The sequence below is a fragment of the Hyaena hyaena genome, unplaced genomic scaffold, assembly GCF_003009895.1.
Source record: "Hyaena hyaena isolate Hyena2069 unplaced genomic scaffold, ASM300989v1 scaffold_36, whole genome shotgun sequence".
Taxonomy (NCBI): Eukaryota; Metazoa; Chordata; class Mammalia; order Carnivora; family Hyaenidae; genus Hyaena; species Hyaena hyaena.
The window spans coordinates 476,758-493,443 of record NW_024080668.1 but is presented as its reverse complement, the minus strand read 5'-3'; the positions used below and the strand labels follow the sequence as shown (position 1 = coordinate 493,443).

Below are 16,686 nucleotides of genomic sequence, written 5' to 3'. Positions count from 1 at the left end.
AAAAATAAAACATTTAAAAAAAAATTTTTTTAAATAAATAAAGGTAAAGACGTTCAAATTCCTGGAGAGCAAGCCAAATACAGAGACCTTGCCTTGAAAATACATATGTCATCACAGACTAGGAATTTTATGCTGACATTTAACATATGATTAACCTCAAGGGTGCTTCTATAGGATTTTGTCAATGTTTCCCCACAGGTAGAACCCCACTGAAAAAATGAGCATTCCTCCTTTATAATAGCTGAAAAGGTGAGCAAAAAAGTCCTTCAAATACTAAGCCAAAACAAAACCAACAGTTCCTTTTTTATGTAATAATAACCTCAGTTACTAAACAGGGACATTTTGCCATGGTAACTGTGAGTACCTAGAAGAAACAATAAGACACAAAGAATACTCAGGCAATAATCAAGCAGTTATGGGGATCAATCTAAAAGGAAGGAAGAACTGACAAGGAGACACGTATCAAAAGCATAGAAAAGAGCGGTCTATGGTGTTCCAGGCCAGCGTTCCGAAGACAAGAGGCCCACAGAGGATTAGGGATTTCAGACAGTGCTTATCAACTGTTCTCCACCTCCTGTAAAACGGAACTACAGGAAACTGCCCGGGTAACTTCCAGAAATTTTCACTTACAAGTCAGAAACTTCTTTCTGACAACAAGAACTAGACACTCACCTAGTTTTCTAGTTTGTATAATCTTTTTGTCTGCAGATTTTTAACAGATTCTCTTAAGTTAAGGCAGAGCAGTTTCAACGAGGACTCTTCAGAGAACCAGGTTGTGGACAAATGACCTCTACCTCTGAGGATTCACAATTAAAACCATAATATGAATACTTACAGGGCATATTCAGGTATAGGTAACTTGCTCACATCAAATATTTCTTTATCCTTCATCAGATACACTGAGCGTATATAGGAGACAAAGCACTGTAAAAATAAGAGGTTTACATGTATGATATGCGATAGTCAGAAATGGAATTAAATTTAAACCCAGGTAAAAGAAAACTTACCAAAGGGATAATTTCAACAGTAGTGGAAAAATCTTAAAAATAATTGAGAATGTCTCCATTCCACAAGAAAAAAACAAAATCTACCTTTTTCTAACTGTAATATTAGATAAGACTTTAAATGTGGTTTCATCAAGCCAACTTTCTCAGAAAGCTATTCTACAAGTTAGTATCAGTCTGTTGCAATATGCTCTAAGCGGGGTAAAGGGATGATTTGGAAGGATACAGATGACAATCCGAGCTCCTTATCTTACTTGCTGCACAAGTCTCTTGTGTTTCTGTCAGTTTCCTTGTCTATCAAAGACCACAGCACCTTCTACTTAAAATGTTAGGTGAAATTAACCAAGAAAATACATCTAGAATACCAGGGTGTTATCTTCTGGAATACAGCAAATACCAATAAATACTAGCTATTAGTAATAATCATTTTAGTAGTCAAAGCATACCTTTTCTAACATAATAAAAATGTGACTCTATTTAAATTAAGCTTAATAAAATCATGACATGAAGTTTATTCCTAAAGCCTATAGTATCATTTCAAGTAATTTGTCATCATCAACTTGTGTTATTTTTCTGAAGTTTTTAAAAAGAAAAAAAGGTAACTTTATACCAAGAACTATATAAACCAAAGCATAAACATGATCCCCATCCTTTATCCGTCTATAACAGTCAGGCAACAAAGATGATGAAACACATCTATGCAAGCATTTATTTTAAAATTAATTTTTATAAGTACATTTAATTCCCATTTCTAGATTTCCTAAACTTCACATTTGCTATAACTTTATACTAATCCTTTCTTCAAACCATTTTCCCTGTCTCCATAAGCATGAAAAACAACGAATGGCTCCAGTTCAAGGATAATTTTTCCCCTACAATTGTTCACAAAAAAAACCCACCACTATTGCCTATCGTTTTTGTTCTATCCAGATTATAATCAAAGGCTAGAAAATCACTTCTATGAAACTAGATAGCTTGCTGCTGCTGGCAACGCAGTTAGCCATTCTGCTAAACCATGCGTGACACCCAATAAATCACATCATTTATGTGAATGCGCATTCTATAATCTTTGTTCTGGAAGGCCCATTTGTTGTAGGCACAGAGCAGTGAAACATCCTTCTCATGTTCCTTATTCCCTGATTCATAACTGAATGACCTCTTAGGTATGCAGTAAGTCATGACATCTCAGAATTCATGTATAATATTTTCAAATGTGCATACTATTTCCAAACCATCTAAAAGATGTAACCTATGTCTGCTAGACGATATCTGCACACAAATGTTTGCATGCCCAAAAATGAAGAAAAAAGATTTTTTCCCTTTAAAGGTCCTTTTCATTAGATTTCAGGTGAAGTGAGCTTCTAGAAATACAACTTGGCACAGTTCAGTATTTGGTTTTCTTGTAATTCTCTTGATCTATCATGGAAGTTTTGAAGAAAGGCAAATGTGGATGTCAGTCTCAGGCCTGCTACCTTATAGCTTATGTGACCTTGACAATTTTTAATTTTCTCCATCTATTACTTACTCCTGTGTAAGTCACATCAGTATCGCCCTCCCCGTGGGTTGTTGGGAAGATGAAGAAAGAGCACACAGCAAACTGCCATGTAGCAGTCATATCATGACTGAGCACTGACACAGAGTAAGCATTCACATTCCAGCTTTCATCACTCGTGGTATTTTAAGCACAATAAGGCTGACTTGATAAAATATAAGAGAAGTTAATTTTTTTTTTTTTTTTTTTTTTTTTTTTACTATTTTTTATTTATTTCTAGGGGAGAGAGAGAGAGAGACAGCGTGAGCAGGGGAGGGTCAGAGAGAGAGGGAGACACAGACTGAAACAGGCTCCAGGCTCTGAGCTGGCAGTCAGCACAGAGCCCGACGCGGGGCTCGAACCCACGAACCGCGAGATCATGACCTAAGCGAAAGTCGGACGCTTAACCGACTAAGCCACCCAGGCGCCCCAAGAGAAGTTAATTTTTAACCAGAAACGTTAAAACTGCTCTTTAGATAAAACTTCTTTCCCAAGAATATCCAGTTTCAAAACCATAACATGGCCTTACTACTGACCGTTTTTCTGCTCAGGCTCCTTTTCCATCTAGGATCCTTTTTCCATATCTCTTATTTCCTTCCTCTCATTTCATCTCTCTGCTTAAAGAGAATCCAACCTCTGAATCCTGACTGTCTTAACTCACTGTTGATATGTTATGGGAGATTCAGAGATAGAGATCTTATGTAGGTCTCATAACCTCAAAGTATGTAAAAGCATCGTAAAAAGGATGAGCTTTATAACAGGTTTTCAAATATTTGTCCATTTAGAGACTGGGAAGCTGTTAGCACAACACAAAAGTACTTCCTTTCTTCCTTTACTAAATCATCTACTGCTGGGCACTCTAAGAACTGAAAAGTAAGTCTAACTGAAAGTGGTAATTCTTTGTATTTGCTAATCAAGAGAATTTCTAAGTCAAAAAAAGTAATTTGGGAACATTAAGTTTACATTTATAGGTTAAAATTTCATTCCTAAAGATGATTTAGTAAAAGTGCTATTTTTTCTAGAAATTTAACCTAATGAAAGAAATTATAGTAAGCTTGCTGAATGTCAACAAAGCTGACATTTTCCCAGTTTGTTCTAAGAAATACATAATCTTTTTATTTTTAAAATATGTTAATTTATTTGTTTTGAGAGAAAAAGAGAGAGTGTGAACAAGGAAGGGGCAGAGAGAGAGAGAGAGAGAGAGAGAGAGAGAATCCCAAGCAGGCTCCACACCACCAGCACAGAATCCAATGTGGGGATCAATCCCACAAACCATGATCATGACCTGAGCCAAAAATCCAGAGTTGGACGCTTAACCCACTGAGCCACCCAGGCACCCCAAGGTACAGAGTCTTTTTAAAAGTTAAAGAATATGCTGGTTATCTGTGAACTGCACTACTTGACTACCTAAAGCACAACCATGACACCCAAAGTAGCAGAAAATGAGGGATTCTAACTTTACTATATGCTCCATTCCAACTAAGGTATCAAGTTTACCAAAGACTTACCCTTTGAGCTCTTTCTTTTAAATCTCGGTCTTGTGCTAAAAATGATTCCAATTTTTTCTGGACATCTATAAGTTTTTCTGGATTGATTCTTTGTAACAAAAAAATAGAGGTTAAACTAAGACATTTCAATTTTAGAAACTGAAAATAGTGTACAGCATTTTCCTCAGTATTTTTAAATCTATAACATTATTTCTCATCTAGGAGCCAGATTAGATTGAAATTATACTAGAGGTAAATTTGACTCTCAGGATTCTGCATAATGCAGGGGGATAAAAGATCAACATTAAAAATCTTCTCTAAATGTCCCATGCTAAGTGAAAGATACTAAGGTTAACATTCAATTATCACTGGTTGCTTCCTAAGTCCATTAGAAAATAGATTCTCATGGGAGATCTACTGTCCATATGGTAGAATAAGTGAAAGTTATTATCACTGTTATAAGTACTTCCAGATTCAGCCAAATATCCTAAAACCAATTTCAAATAATAAACAAGGAGCCAAAAGATAAAAATAATGTTCTCCTTATCTGGAAATCAAGCACAATGTACCAGAATAGCTACTTCACTCCACCAGGGGGAAGCTATAGGAAAGAATGAAATTCTTACAAGGGTCTATGCTTCACAAAAGAAATCCCACTTGTTTCCCTGATTTTAAACCAAACCACTTTGCTCCTGCAAAGCTGGGGTAGTGGTAGATGGGGGTGGATGAGATGGTTTTTACTTTAATTATAAAATCACTATAAAATTAAAGACACAAAAGGTAGAAAACTTTCACTCACTCTCAACAATTTCAACTCAGTCTTGTTCCATCGAACCCTTAACCAACCCGCCTACCCCACTCCCCATCTAAACACCCTCCAAATTATTTCCCTCCAAGTAAATCCAGGACATTTCAAGGACCCCACTGCAGGTGCAACTCTGATCCTGATCAAATCTGCTGACAACCTGAATATCTTAAATGGAAAGCACAGTCCTCTGAAATGGACACACAACCCTACATATTTCATCTAAGACATGTAATCCTTTCAACCATTGATGCCCGTTGAGGCTAACAAGTTCTCTCCATTTCATCTTATTTTCTCCATTAAGATTCTTCCAGAAAATGTGTTTAAAAAAACACAAGCAAACAAAAAAAGTCACAAACCAGACAGCAGAAGAGCAGAGGGCGGAGGGAATGAAGTATACGTAATTCAGCATGACAAACCTGTGCCTCTCTTCTCCTGACGGTAACATCAACACACCCAGCAGTTCTTACCTGATTCCCTTCACAGGCACTTTCTTCTGAAGAAGCTGCTGCACCATCCCTTTCTCTTCTGAGGGAAGCAAAATTAATAAAGCTTCACCATCCTCTTTGTACCTAAACAAAAAAACAATCTTCCACATCAGTGCAATCTGCATTTTACATTTCAAAGATCTGATGAATAGGTGACAAAGAAGCAAGTTCACCTAATTAGTAAATATTAGGAATACCATATTGTTCACTTCTGTAAGGACAGACAACTAAGGGCTCTGAGCACCTTTTTCAACATTTCACTACTAGTTATAATTCCAAGTGACTTTTAGGCCATACCAAGGCAGGAGAGCCAGATCCTAAGAAACAAATCAATTAAAGAGAATTTCTTAAATAGTTCTCTATAGCAATTTCTCATTAAAGCCACGAAGACTATTAGGTTACGATTAGTCATGTAAGAACATGGCACTCACTATATTAAGGAAACAAATCATCTTTCTGGAGATTTTATACCTTGGGAATAGCACTGTTTAGTGCCATCATTTTTAAGAAATGGATCTCTGCTCAACTGAAAAGTTATCCTCCAATCCACGTGCTTCTCTTCCCTCATCTAGCAAAATTCTTATTTCATGCTGTACCACCAGAAATTTCTACATAACTGGGCCACGATGCAGCCACAGTTACTAAGCCTCTTGTGCAACTTGTGCACAGATTCCCCTTATAACTCGGGGTCAGCCATTATGTGCAAGCAGTAAGATAAAGCGAACTGGACATCTGTGGAATTTTTTTTAAACACACAAATGGAAAAGTATTCTCATCAAAGCACTCTCTTCAGGGTTCATGTTATAAAATGTGAGGAGCAAATTTTTATAGTTAACCAAATACGTTATTTAGTGAGAAATTGTGTGCCAGGCCGAAACTGTGAAGAACACAAAGACATAGAAGACTATTTCTGTCTTCAGTGATCGAACAATCTAGCTGACTAGAAAACACAAACACACACAAAATCAAGACAATGTCCCCAAGATGGTACGTTACTAAATGTCAAAGGATGACCAGGGGCCATAAATGTCACAAACTCAGAAGAGGAAAGAGACCACTCGGCCGGGGGGGGGGGGGGGGGGGGGGGGGGNGGGCGTTGTCAGGGCCAGGTGTAATTTGAGGAGGACCTTGAAGATGAACAGAAAGGGAAAAGATAGGATCTTTCAAAGGGGCAGAAACCAGAAAAAAGGGCAAATTTAGCTCACTTAAGATAGGAAAAACCCAACTGAACCAGTATAACCAAATGGACAGCAGGAAGGATTTCCAGATGGGAACATCAGAGTCTGGATCTAGAGAACACTGGATAGCTGCATATACAGAGACAGAATACCACTGTACATAATTTTATCAATGAATGCTGGAGGCAAAAAATTGTGTTGACTTACAAAAGTACTATAAAGATAGAAGGGCAATTTCATCTCATATTTATTTTAAAACTCTACTCCAACACGCAAGGTGAAATCCCAGTGTAATATCTTAATAGGAATATCTACGTATATGTATATACTTTTATAAGTACACACACAGAAATGTATGAAATAAAACATATCAAAAGTGTTAAAAGTTATCTTTAACTCATAAACAAACAAACAAAAAAAAATTTAAGGGGCCACTAAATGCCAGGCACTAAAACTGACATAGTTCTGGCTGTCCCACAGCTTACACACTATTAAGGTCAGACACTAAAACAGCAAGGAACAATAAAGTTGTAGGAGTGTTAGTAGGTGTACAGAAAGCTAGAAAAACGTAACAGAGAACCACGTTGAATGCTGTCCAGGAATCAAGAAAACTGTCCTGAGCAAATGACTTCTAAGAGCAGAGACCTAAAAAATTAGGAATCAGTTAAACATTACGGAAGAGTCAAGTTTTCCAGGGAGAAAAGGCAGCATCTGAGGAGAGTCCAGTGGATAGTTTTGTCTTCTTAACACTGCTTAACTTTTTCTAGGGTTTCTAAATGCATAGGCATTAAACAGGAGAGAGAGTAAAGCTTTTACTGTTTCATAAATGAGAAACTAGTACCAAATACCTTCCTCATTGTATTTCAACATCTATTACAATTCAAAATGCCTCATTATCATTTACTATGAAGAAATATGAAAAACCATTCCCCCTAAGCAGTATTGGATTAATCCATTTGTCAAGGCAGAAATCACTAGTATATGAAGTAGTGAGGTGATACACAGAGCAGACACAGTATCTGATGAGAGACATCTCAACTTTTTTATTAGTTTGAGAGACAGAGACAGACAGCAAGCAGGGAAGAGGCAGAGAGGAGACACAGAATCCAAAGCAGACTCCAGGCTCTCAGCTGTCAGCACAGGGCCTGACACAGGGCTTGAACCCACAGACTGTGGGATCATGACCTGAGCCGAAGTCGGATGTTTAACTGACTGAGCCACCCAGGCGCCCCGAGACATCTCAACTTCTGAAGCTCCAAGAGCTCACTAAAGACATGTTAAAGGGAAAAGGGACAGATAGCAGTTAATAATGACCTGCGCTGTGCACTATATCAAAATGTCTCCAAGGTAGCCAGTCTCTTGAGATGAGGTCAATTATCTTCAGAAGTAAGAAAGTGTATCTCATGGGGCTCAAAGAGGACTAATTAGGAAAAAGGGAGATGGATATGAGTGGGTTGAAGGGAAATTGATCTCTTTAACATTCTATATCCAAATTCAGAGATGGAGAGAGAAAATAAACAATCCACCAGGTCTACATAATGTGGCCCAGAACTGGGGAAAGGGGTAGAGCGAAATCTCTAAGGTATCAAAACTGCAACCCCTGAAGCCCTTAGATCTTTTTTTTTTTTTTTAATTTTTTTTTTAAATGTTTTATTTATTTCTAGGAGAGAGAGAGACAGCGTGAGCAGGGGAGGGTCAGAGAGAGGGGGAGTCACAGACTGAAACAGGCTCCAGGCTCTGAGCTGGCAGTCAGCACAGAGCCCTACGCGGGGCTCAAACCCACGAACCGCGAGATCATGACCTAAGCGAAAGTCGGACGCTTAACCGACTAAGCCACCCAGGCGCCCCATGAAGCCCTCAGATCTTCAGATGGATGCATGAGCAGGAATAATCAGCTTAACCATGACACCCATCTTGTCTACCCATTTAGGCACCCAAGGATAATCTGGAAGAATGGATCAGGATTTAAGTCACACAAGGGCCATATCCAAACCTTTTACAACTCTACTCAACAAACAAACAGATCTGCACAGGGTTAAGACAGAATGTAACACTGGAATTTAAAAGAACAAAATTCCCAAAGGAAAATGGAAAAACAAATGTCCAAAGTTGAACGCCACAATGCAAGCTCTACAGAAAAGCTCACAACTGGCCCCTTTACCTATTGAACATCACACACATCTTTTCCCGAAAACAACATAAAGCACAAATTATCTCCTACACACCAACACCCAAAAATTTCCAATAACCTTTCATTTTAAAAATAAAAACACATTTGAAAAGAAGGCAGAAGCACATTTTTTTTTCTTTCAAGTGCTTACAATGGTTGTCTACTTACCCGTGAGCTAGCTTTTTAGATTTCAAAAGCAATACAGAAGGACTGAGGCTTGGTATGTGCATAAAGAGAAATAAGTGTTCTTCACAAGATACATATTGGAACTCCGTGTAACATAGGTTATTGTAAGAAAAATTCTAGGTACCAAGTAAAAGCCCTGCAACTGGAACACAACAACCACAACAATCTCATTTTCACCTTCTGTAGTGGCACGTCACATTTATGTAGTACTTTAGAATTTAAGAAGAACTTCATTTTACATTAATTTGCCAATCTTTTTTATGCAATTGGTAGAGAAGGCAAATTTCTGGAAAGACCAAGAAATTATCCAAAAACACCCATCAAAAAAATAGAAATACAAAACAAAAAGAAAAATCTCCAGCTAATCATCACATAGAAGAGGCTTTAAACTTGCAGTTCATTACCTTTATCGCTATACCAGGACTCCCTCCAGAAGGACCCCTAAAGGTTGATCACAACTGTATGCCTTCACACACTATAGCTCACTGGCATTTCTAGCTCCGTGTGGGAGACCCAGACCACTGACTTCTGGGTCCCACTGGTAATTTTAAGCTCAAAAGAAACTCTGGCCCAAGGAAGGAAGAAAAACCCTGCAGTTCTGGCACGAATTTGCCTTCCCTCCAGTAACCGCTAGTCCTCAACCATTCCAATGCCTATTCCCCAACACACAAACTCCATTCTAGCTAACACTTTAAGTGTCCCTTAAATTTTGCCCATTCAGCAAGGTCTGCCAGCACTAACAAATGCCTGGCCATTCTTTCTCCCAGCCTGGTTCTCCAAGTTACAGAGCAGGGTGTAAGTGATTCTATTTACAATAATTCCCTTTTTGTAATTTTAAAAATATATATAGGACATACATGAAAATTTCTCTAGGTCATAAGATGTGGGTGGTACGTTCATTCTACCAGCATCTAGAATCTATACAGTGAGGGGCTCAGAGTGGGCGGCTCAGGCAGTTGAGGATCCAACTTCAGCTCAGGTCAGAGCTCTGCATCAGGCTCTGTGCTGACAGTTGAGAGCCTGGAGCCTGCTTTGGATTCTATGTCTCCCTCTCTCTCTGCCTCCCCCCCCCCCGCCCATACTCTGTCACTGTGTCTCTTTCTCTCTATAAAAATAAACTTTTAAAAACATAGAATCTATAAAGTGAATAAGCACTATTTTTATAACAAAACACAAGTTATTACAAAGTAAGAAATAAAAATGTATATACTTTTAAAATCTTCATCTTTTGTGTCATTCTTACTTCATTTAACACAACTTAGTACTATTAATATTAGGGTACTTCCTTATCTTGACCAGTACATTGGAGGACATATGTGAATGCATGTTCCATACCTAGCCTACATTTGTACCTAAAAGCTGCTCACCAAATACTGGTGAGTAAACAGATGTAAAAAACCACCAGAAAGTTGCATAAGCAGATAGAACACTGGATTTGGAGTCAAAAGAACTGAATTCAAGCCCCAGCTACTATTCATTAGCTTTATAGCCCTGGTAATAAATCATTTCATCACCATATACTACACTCTTATTTATAAATTATATGCTTTTTTTAAAAAAAATGTATTAAGTGTTTATTTTTGAGTGGAAGGAACTGAGAGACATCTCTGACCCACAGCCAGAAGAAAGACATGAACCCTGCCAACAAGCAGATGAACGGGCTTGGAAAGGGATCCAGCTCCAGTTGAGCCTTCAAGTACTGCGTGACAGCGCGATCGCAGACCCGGGCTCCAGACCTGCAAGGATGTGGAGGAGCATCCAGAGAAGCCAAAGGAGCCACCTCTGCGTTTCTGATCCACGGAAACCAGGAGAGAACATCTGGTTCTTGGTTTATGCCACTAAGTCATAGGGTAATTAATTTTAGGGAAGCTCTGATTCATGAGTCTGATTTGAGAAAGTAACTGTGTTATCTCAACTGTCTACACTGCCAAGCCCTGTTCTAAGCACTCAGGGTGTATCAATTAAGTAGACATATTTCCTTACCTTTATGGAGCCTACATTCTAGTGAAGAGAAAGAGATGCATTGTAGTAAGGAAATGCTCTAGGCTACATGAAGGTATTAAGGGCTATGGGGGAAAAGGGAAGCACAGGGGAAGGGAAGAGTAGTTGGGGCAGGTTAAGAAAGACAGTCATGCGGATGCTTGAGGAAAAACCATTCCTGCAAAAGAAACAGTAATATAAAGGCCGTGGGGGGGAGGGGGAAAGAAGAGGGCGGGGGAGGGACATGCTTGGCATGAAGGAGAAACAGTCTGAGCAGTGTGGAGCATAGACACAAGCAGGGAACAGAAAGTAGGGTTGGAGGGGACTGAGTAATATCAAGCCACTGGCTTTTATTCTGAGTGAACAGGAAGCCGTCAGAGGACTGACGTGATCTGACATGGGTGTAAAAGGATCACTCACCTGCTGTGTTGAGAAGGGACAGCAAGAGGGTAAGGGGGAAGTGCGTGGAACCAGCTGACTCCTGAGGAAAACTCAGCCCACTTACCTACCTACCTCTGTAACTATTTCAGCCCTACACTATCCCAGCTCAATGCTTCTTGATGCAAAAGAAAGAATTGGTTTTTCCCGTTCTAAAAAAAAAAAATCTTTAAATTCTAAAGAGCAGACCAAGGCAGAAGGCCATGTAAAGCTGCACCAGTACATCCAGAAGAAACAGGCTGAATTTAGGATCTTCCTAAGTCTAAGTTAAAGGCATTAAAGAAGGGGCGCCTGGGTGGCTTAGTCGGTTAAGCGTCCGACTTTCGCTTAGGTCATGATCTCGCGGTTCATGGGTTCGAGCCCCGCGTCGGGCTCTGTGCTGACTGCCAGCTCAGAGCCTGGAGCCTGTTTCGCAGTCTGTGACTCCTTCTCTCTCTGACCCTCTCCTGCTCACGCTCTCTCTCTCTCTCTCTCCTAGAAATAAATAAAANTAAATAAAACATTTAAAAAAAAAAAAAAAAAAAAAAAAAAATAAAGGCATTAAAGAAGCACACATTTGGGGCGCCTGGGTGGCTCAGTCGGTTAAGCGTCCAACTTTGGCTCAGGTCATGATCTCACGGTTCGTGGGTTTGAGCCCCGCATCTGGCTCTGTGCTGACAGTTCAGAGCCTGGAGCCTGTTTCGGATTCTGTGTCTCCCCCTCTTTCTGATCCTTCCCTGCTCACACTATCTCTCTCTCTCTCTCTCTCTCTCTCAGAAATAAAACATTAAAAAAAATTTAAAGCCCACATTTTCACTAGCAAAAGACAGCTCTTGTCTCATACCTAAGATATTCAGAGTAAGCTTCAGTAAATTAATGCTCATAAAAATTGTCTTTTCACTCCTATTATTTCAACTTACAAAACAAAGATACTTTTTAAAAACTCTCTTATTTTTTTCCATAAAGTAGCAGTATTTTTCACAAACCATAAACTCTTCAAAGTTATCACAGCAAAAATTTTAACTACTTTGCATCCGCTGCTGCTGCTGCTGACCGACAGAGGAGCCGGGTGCAAGGCAAAGAACTGGCCTCTGCTGCCCTCTAGTGGATGCTCACGCTGCTGTCTAAATCCGTCACAAAGACTGAGAGCCAAAAAACGCAGCCAGGTGGGAATTGTTACCCGACTCTAGGAAACAATAGTCATATAGATAGATAGATAATATAGATATAGATGATATAGATATATAGATATAGAGATAAAGATAGAGATAGATATAGAGATATAGAAACTCACTTTGTTTTTAATGTAAGCTCTAGGCCCAATGTGGAGCTTGAACTCATAACCTTGAGATCAAGAGTTTCATTCTCTACTGAGCCACTAAGCACCTGGACTCTCACCTTTTGTGTTTAAACTCCCAAATGTTTACATATGATCAGTTATATATAACTCACATCTTCCATCCACAGATTCCTACTCCCCAAATAAAAGCATTTAAAAAAAAGAGTATCCAATGTATACCTACTCACCATTCACCAATTTTTTACTGTCAAATGCACATTTTTCTAAGAAAATGGAAGAGCTTGGATTTATCAGTACCAAAAACTGCAAGCCCTAAAAACAATCATTTTTAAGTAATGCATCACAGAATACAGCTTGATAAAATTATATTCCTACTCTTTGCCTTCCCTGTCTCTAAAGGATATCATTTTGTTAAAAGGGATGTGGATGATTAAAGAAAACAGACACAAATTTTCCCCATACTAAGGATCATGAGAATTTTTAGTGAATAAATTAAAACAAAATGCTTCAAGACAAGTACCTAAATCATTATTTTCACTTAACACACTTAGAAAGGAAAAAAAAGATTCCACAAACCTTAGCTATTTTGCCTGAATTCATTTCTCTGTATTCATATATTATAGCTCACTTCCACAAGTAAACATTATCTGGCAACCCAGTTTTAATTACAGCAAAAACACAGGATTTTAATTAGTTTCAAATTTTAATTTAGCCTTTATTCAATTCAATTATTCAGTCTCATGGCCCACAAAACTTTCTAATTATCTGTAAGCCCATTAATGGCAACTTTTAAACTGCAATTTCATTATTTTTGTTATTAAACTGCCCAGGAAAAAATAAGTATTGCATATCCTAAACATTTCCAATGACTACTCATCTAAAAGAGTCAATTCAAAACATTTTTAATTGGTTACGAGGGATCAAACTGACTTGTATTTTAAAAATTAATGACATTAGAAACTGCATTACAACAGTTTTTCAAATTAGTATTTTCTTTTCAAACACAATCATGAAGTCATCGTAGCTCCTTTTCATCTCCAGTCATTAGGACCAATTTAATGTCCACCCTGGCATGTTCGACTACACTAGATTTTTAACAACCTCTCTGGGAACCAAAAACCCTGAAATATTCCTCTTTGGTGAACTGTTTTCTGATGCAATGAGATGTCCAATCATCTTCATAAAGGAAGAATAATTTTAAAAGACTGTTTAAAAGTGTCCTATAAAGAAATCAGTTTTCCCCATCTATATCAACACCAAACGGCACAACTAACACGCCTGTGTGCTCCCAGAGCAAATATGCGCAAGAGGCCACATCCCACTTTCTCTAAAATGGAAATGTGCACATGGGAACATGTACAAACTCATACATGCTACACATTTACTTAGAAGAGTTAAACAGTAGAGGAATACTCATTCCGCCAACCACTACTCGGGACTTCTGAACATCTCACTATGAAAGATAACCCAAACGTGTATCCAACACAAATATCACTGATAACACCACCCACCTTCCTATAAAATGGAAAACAAGACTGCTGTTCTACCCAGGTCGTTTTCCTTAGACCCCATCTGAAACTAAAACATAACCACTTTACAGGCAAGTTCATCTAAAAGTACAACAGCACCATATACAGAACCCAGTTCTAACTTTATTGCTTATTCAAATTATACTGTAACTGCAAAAAAAAAAAAAAAAAAAAAAAAAAAGACTAACTTTTGCCCCTGTAGCACATAAATTCCATTTTTTAAAGCTTTATGTTTCACTGCTGTACTATTCTCTCCCTTCATGCTGGTCAAAAGAAATGCGCTTGAGTACATTCTGATTATAGCCCATGTTTAATGGCCCACAAGATAAACGTGAATCATAAGCAATCAAACATGTTATGAAATTTTTTAAATGAATAAAATGAAGGGCTCTGCTTCTTCTCAGGCTGCAGAAGGACATGAAAAACCTGCACTTCAGCCAAAACATAGAACAAAATTTACCAGATACTACCAAAAAGGAAAAAAAAAAATCTTTAAAGCCCCCCCGTACCTGTGGATTCAAAGATATTAACTACATGGCAAAGAGATTTACTAGACAAACGGGGATAGCGGCCACTGGGGGCTGTTTGCTGAAAGGGACACAGGGCAAGCAGAAGAGAAGGAAAGTCACTGCTTAGAAGATGGTCTAAATCTTGGGTCTAAAGATCCTGCCATAGGGCTTCTGGGTGGCTCAGTTAGTTTAAATGTATAATCTCAACTCAGGTCATGATATCACGGTTCGTGAGTTCGGGCCCCATATCAGGTTCTGTGCTGACAGGTCAGAGCCTGGAACCTGCGTCGGATTCTGTGTCTCCCTCTCTCTCTGCCCCTCCCCAACTAGTGCTCTCTCTCTTAAAAATAAACATTAAAAAAAAAAAAATTTTTAACAAAATCGGAAGTAACTGTTGCCAGGGTAGACCAAGAGTTGGTATCTCTTCCATTATCAAGTACCAACGTCTCACCAACAACCATATTATAAATATTCATCCAGTTTTGATAAGGAAATAAATGGTACAAGGTAAATCCAAAGACACAGTCTGTGGCCAATCATAATTACTCTTAACCTACTGTGATTATTCAGACCATTTCCAATTTGTAACCATTACAAACGTCAATAAGATGAACATCTTTATGTAACTTTACCCATCTCTGTTTTCTTAAGATCAGTTTTTAAATCTGGAACATGAGGCAAAAGGAAGAACTCTAAGGCTTTGATAATTATTAACACATGCTTTCCAGGAAGATGTCAGCCATTTAAAATTCTACCACGAGCAAATATCTCCCAACTGCAACAGCAAAGAAAAGAGCCTGCACACCTACCTGGCAGTTCTACCTGCTCGGTGAATATATGTGTTGGCATCCTCTGGACAATCAAACTGAAGAACCCAATTCACAGCTGGGAAATCTGAACAGAAGGAATGTCAAGTTAGGAAACTAGTTACGAGATCTACCCTGCTACACTATTTTTATTTTACGTTATCAATCATCACATGCTAGGACTTTCCATCACATCAAACTGATAGAGATCATCTGTGAACTTTATTAAAAATAAAATTAACTGCAGGAACCAAGAGATAATAAACAATTCTCCTTGGACAGTGACCTAAAATTAATGACAGTGTTTGAATACAAAGATTATTTTGTATCTGAAACAGAAGAGATTGCTTCCTGTCAGACAAATAATGAAATTTTAATAACCTGAAAGAACCCACTTCTCATGTGCTCTTAGTGAACTATATAAAACTGGTTTCCCAATTTAAATGAAACTTTACTCTTCTTGCTATTCTCCATTCAAGGTAATGATTCTTTTTAAGTCCTTTTTCTCAATTCTCAGCAACAGTTATTCCATACACATTTCTGGCTATACAGGTTTTCACTTACTTCCAGATGCCCTGTTCTCAACTCCTTGAAAGAACTACCTTTAGACATTAATAGATTTTGCTGTGAGGACTTCAGATCAGTTTCTATAATAGAGAAAAGGGCTGATAACCCAAGGAAGAGGAAGAAAGATCTGCAAAGAAGAGTGCCAGGATGACAAATGTGCATGAGGTTTATGGAGCATCCAGTGCAGGTGAGAGCTGGAGGCGGAGCGCTTCAAGAGGGGGAGGGTCTACAGGAAGAGAAAATGGACCGGGTTTGAACTGGCAGAAAAGTAGGCATGGGACATCTGCTGGACCATTTGAGAAAAATCAGAACTGGCTTCACAAACGAAGCAAATCTTCTATGAACTCAAAAACACTAGGTACACTATGTCCCTCAGAAGACAATCACACAGCCCAGACAAGCTAAATACGAAATGCTGATTTTACCAAAAGTCATGGGAGAATACAAGCTAGAGAGCTTTAAAAACATGTATACTTGGCTACTGCCTCCAGTCACATGGGAATGAACGTATATAATGTCTGAGAGACACTTTAAAACCCTCCAAGACGATCAAGGAGACAGAAAGAAAAAGGGGATCATGGAAAAGATGGTTGCTGAAGCTGGGGAATATACATGAGGGTACCTTGGTGTATTCTTCATGTATGTTTAAAATTTGCCACAGTGATTAACATAAAATAAAGTCACTGAACAATTTAAATTACCACCTACTTACTCTCTTGTCCTGTGGTC

The 16,686-nt window shown here is 38.5% G+C and overlaps 1 protein-coding gene and 1 long non-coding RNA gene across 2 annotated transcripts in view; one reads left to right on the top strand and one right to left on the bottom strand.

The window, feature by feature from the left end:
- The window catches only part of DDX10 (DEAD-box helicase 10), a 294,804-nt gene that overhangs the window by 247,462 nt on the left and 30,656 nt on the right, over window positions 1–16,686 (bottom strand). The window contains exons 9-12 of the mRNA XM_039229231.1: window positions 15,394–15,478; window positions 5,298–5,399; window positions 4,044–4,131; window positions 836–924 (exon numbers count right to left, since the gene is read on the bottom strand). Coding sequence (XP_039085162.1) covers window positions 836–924; window positions 4,044–4,131; window positions 5,298–5,399; window positions 15,394–15,478 — 364 coding nt within the window. The remainder of the gene's footprint in view (window positions 1–835; window positions 925–4,043; window positions 4,132–5,297; window positions 5,400–15,393; window positions 15,479–16,686) is intronic.
- On the top strand, window positions 479–10,750 carry LOC120229911. Its single transcript, XR_005527871.1, has 2 exons — window positions 479–605; window positions 10,468–10,750. It is a non-coding gene; the product is annotated as an uncharacterized LOC120229911 (long non-coding RNA).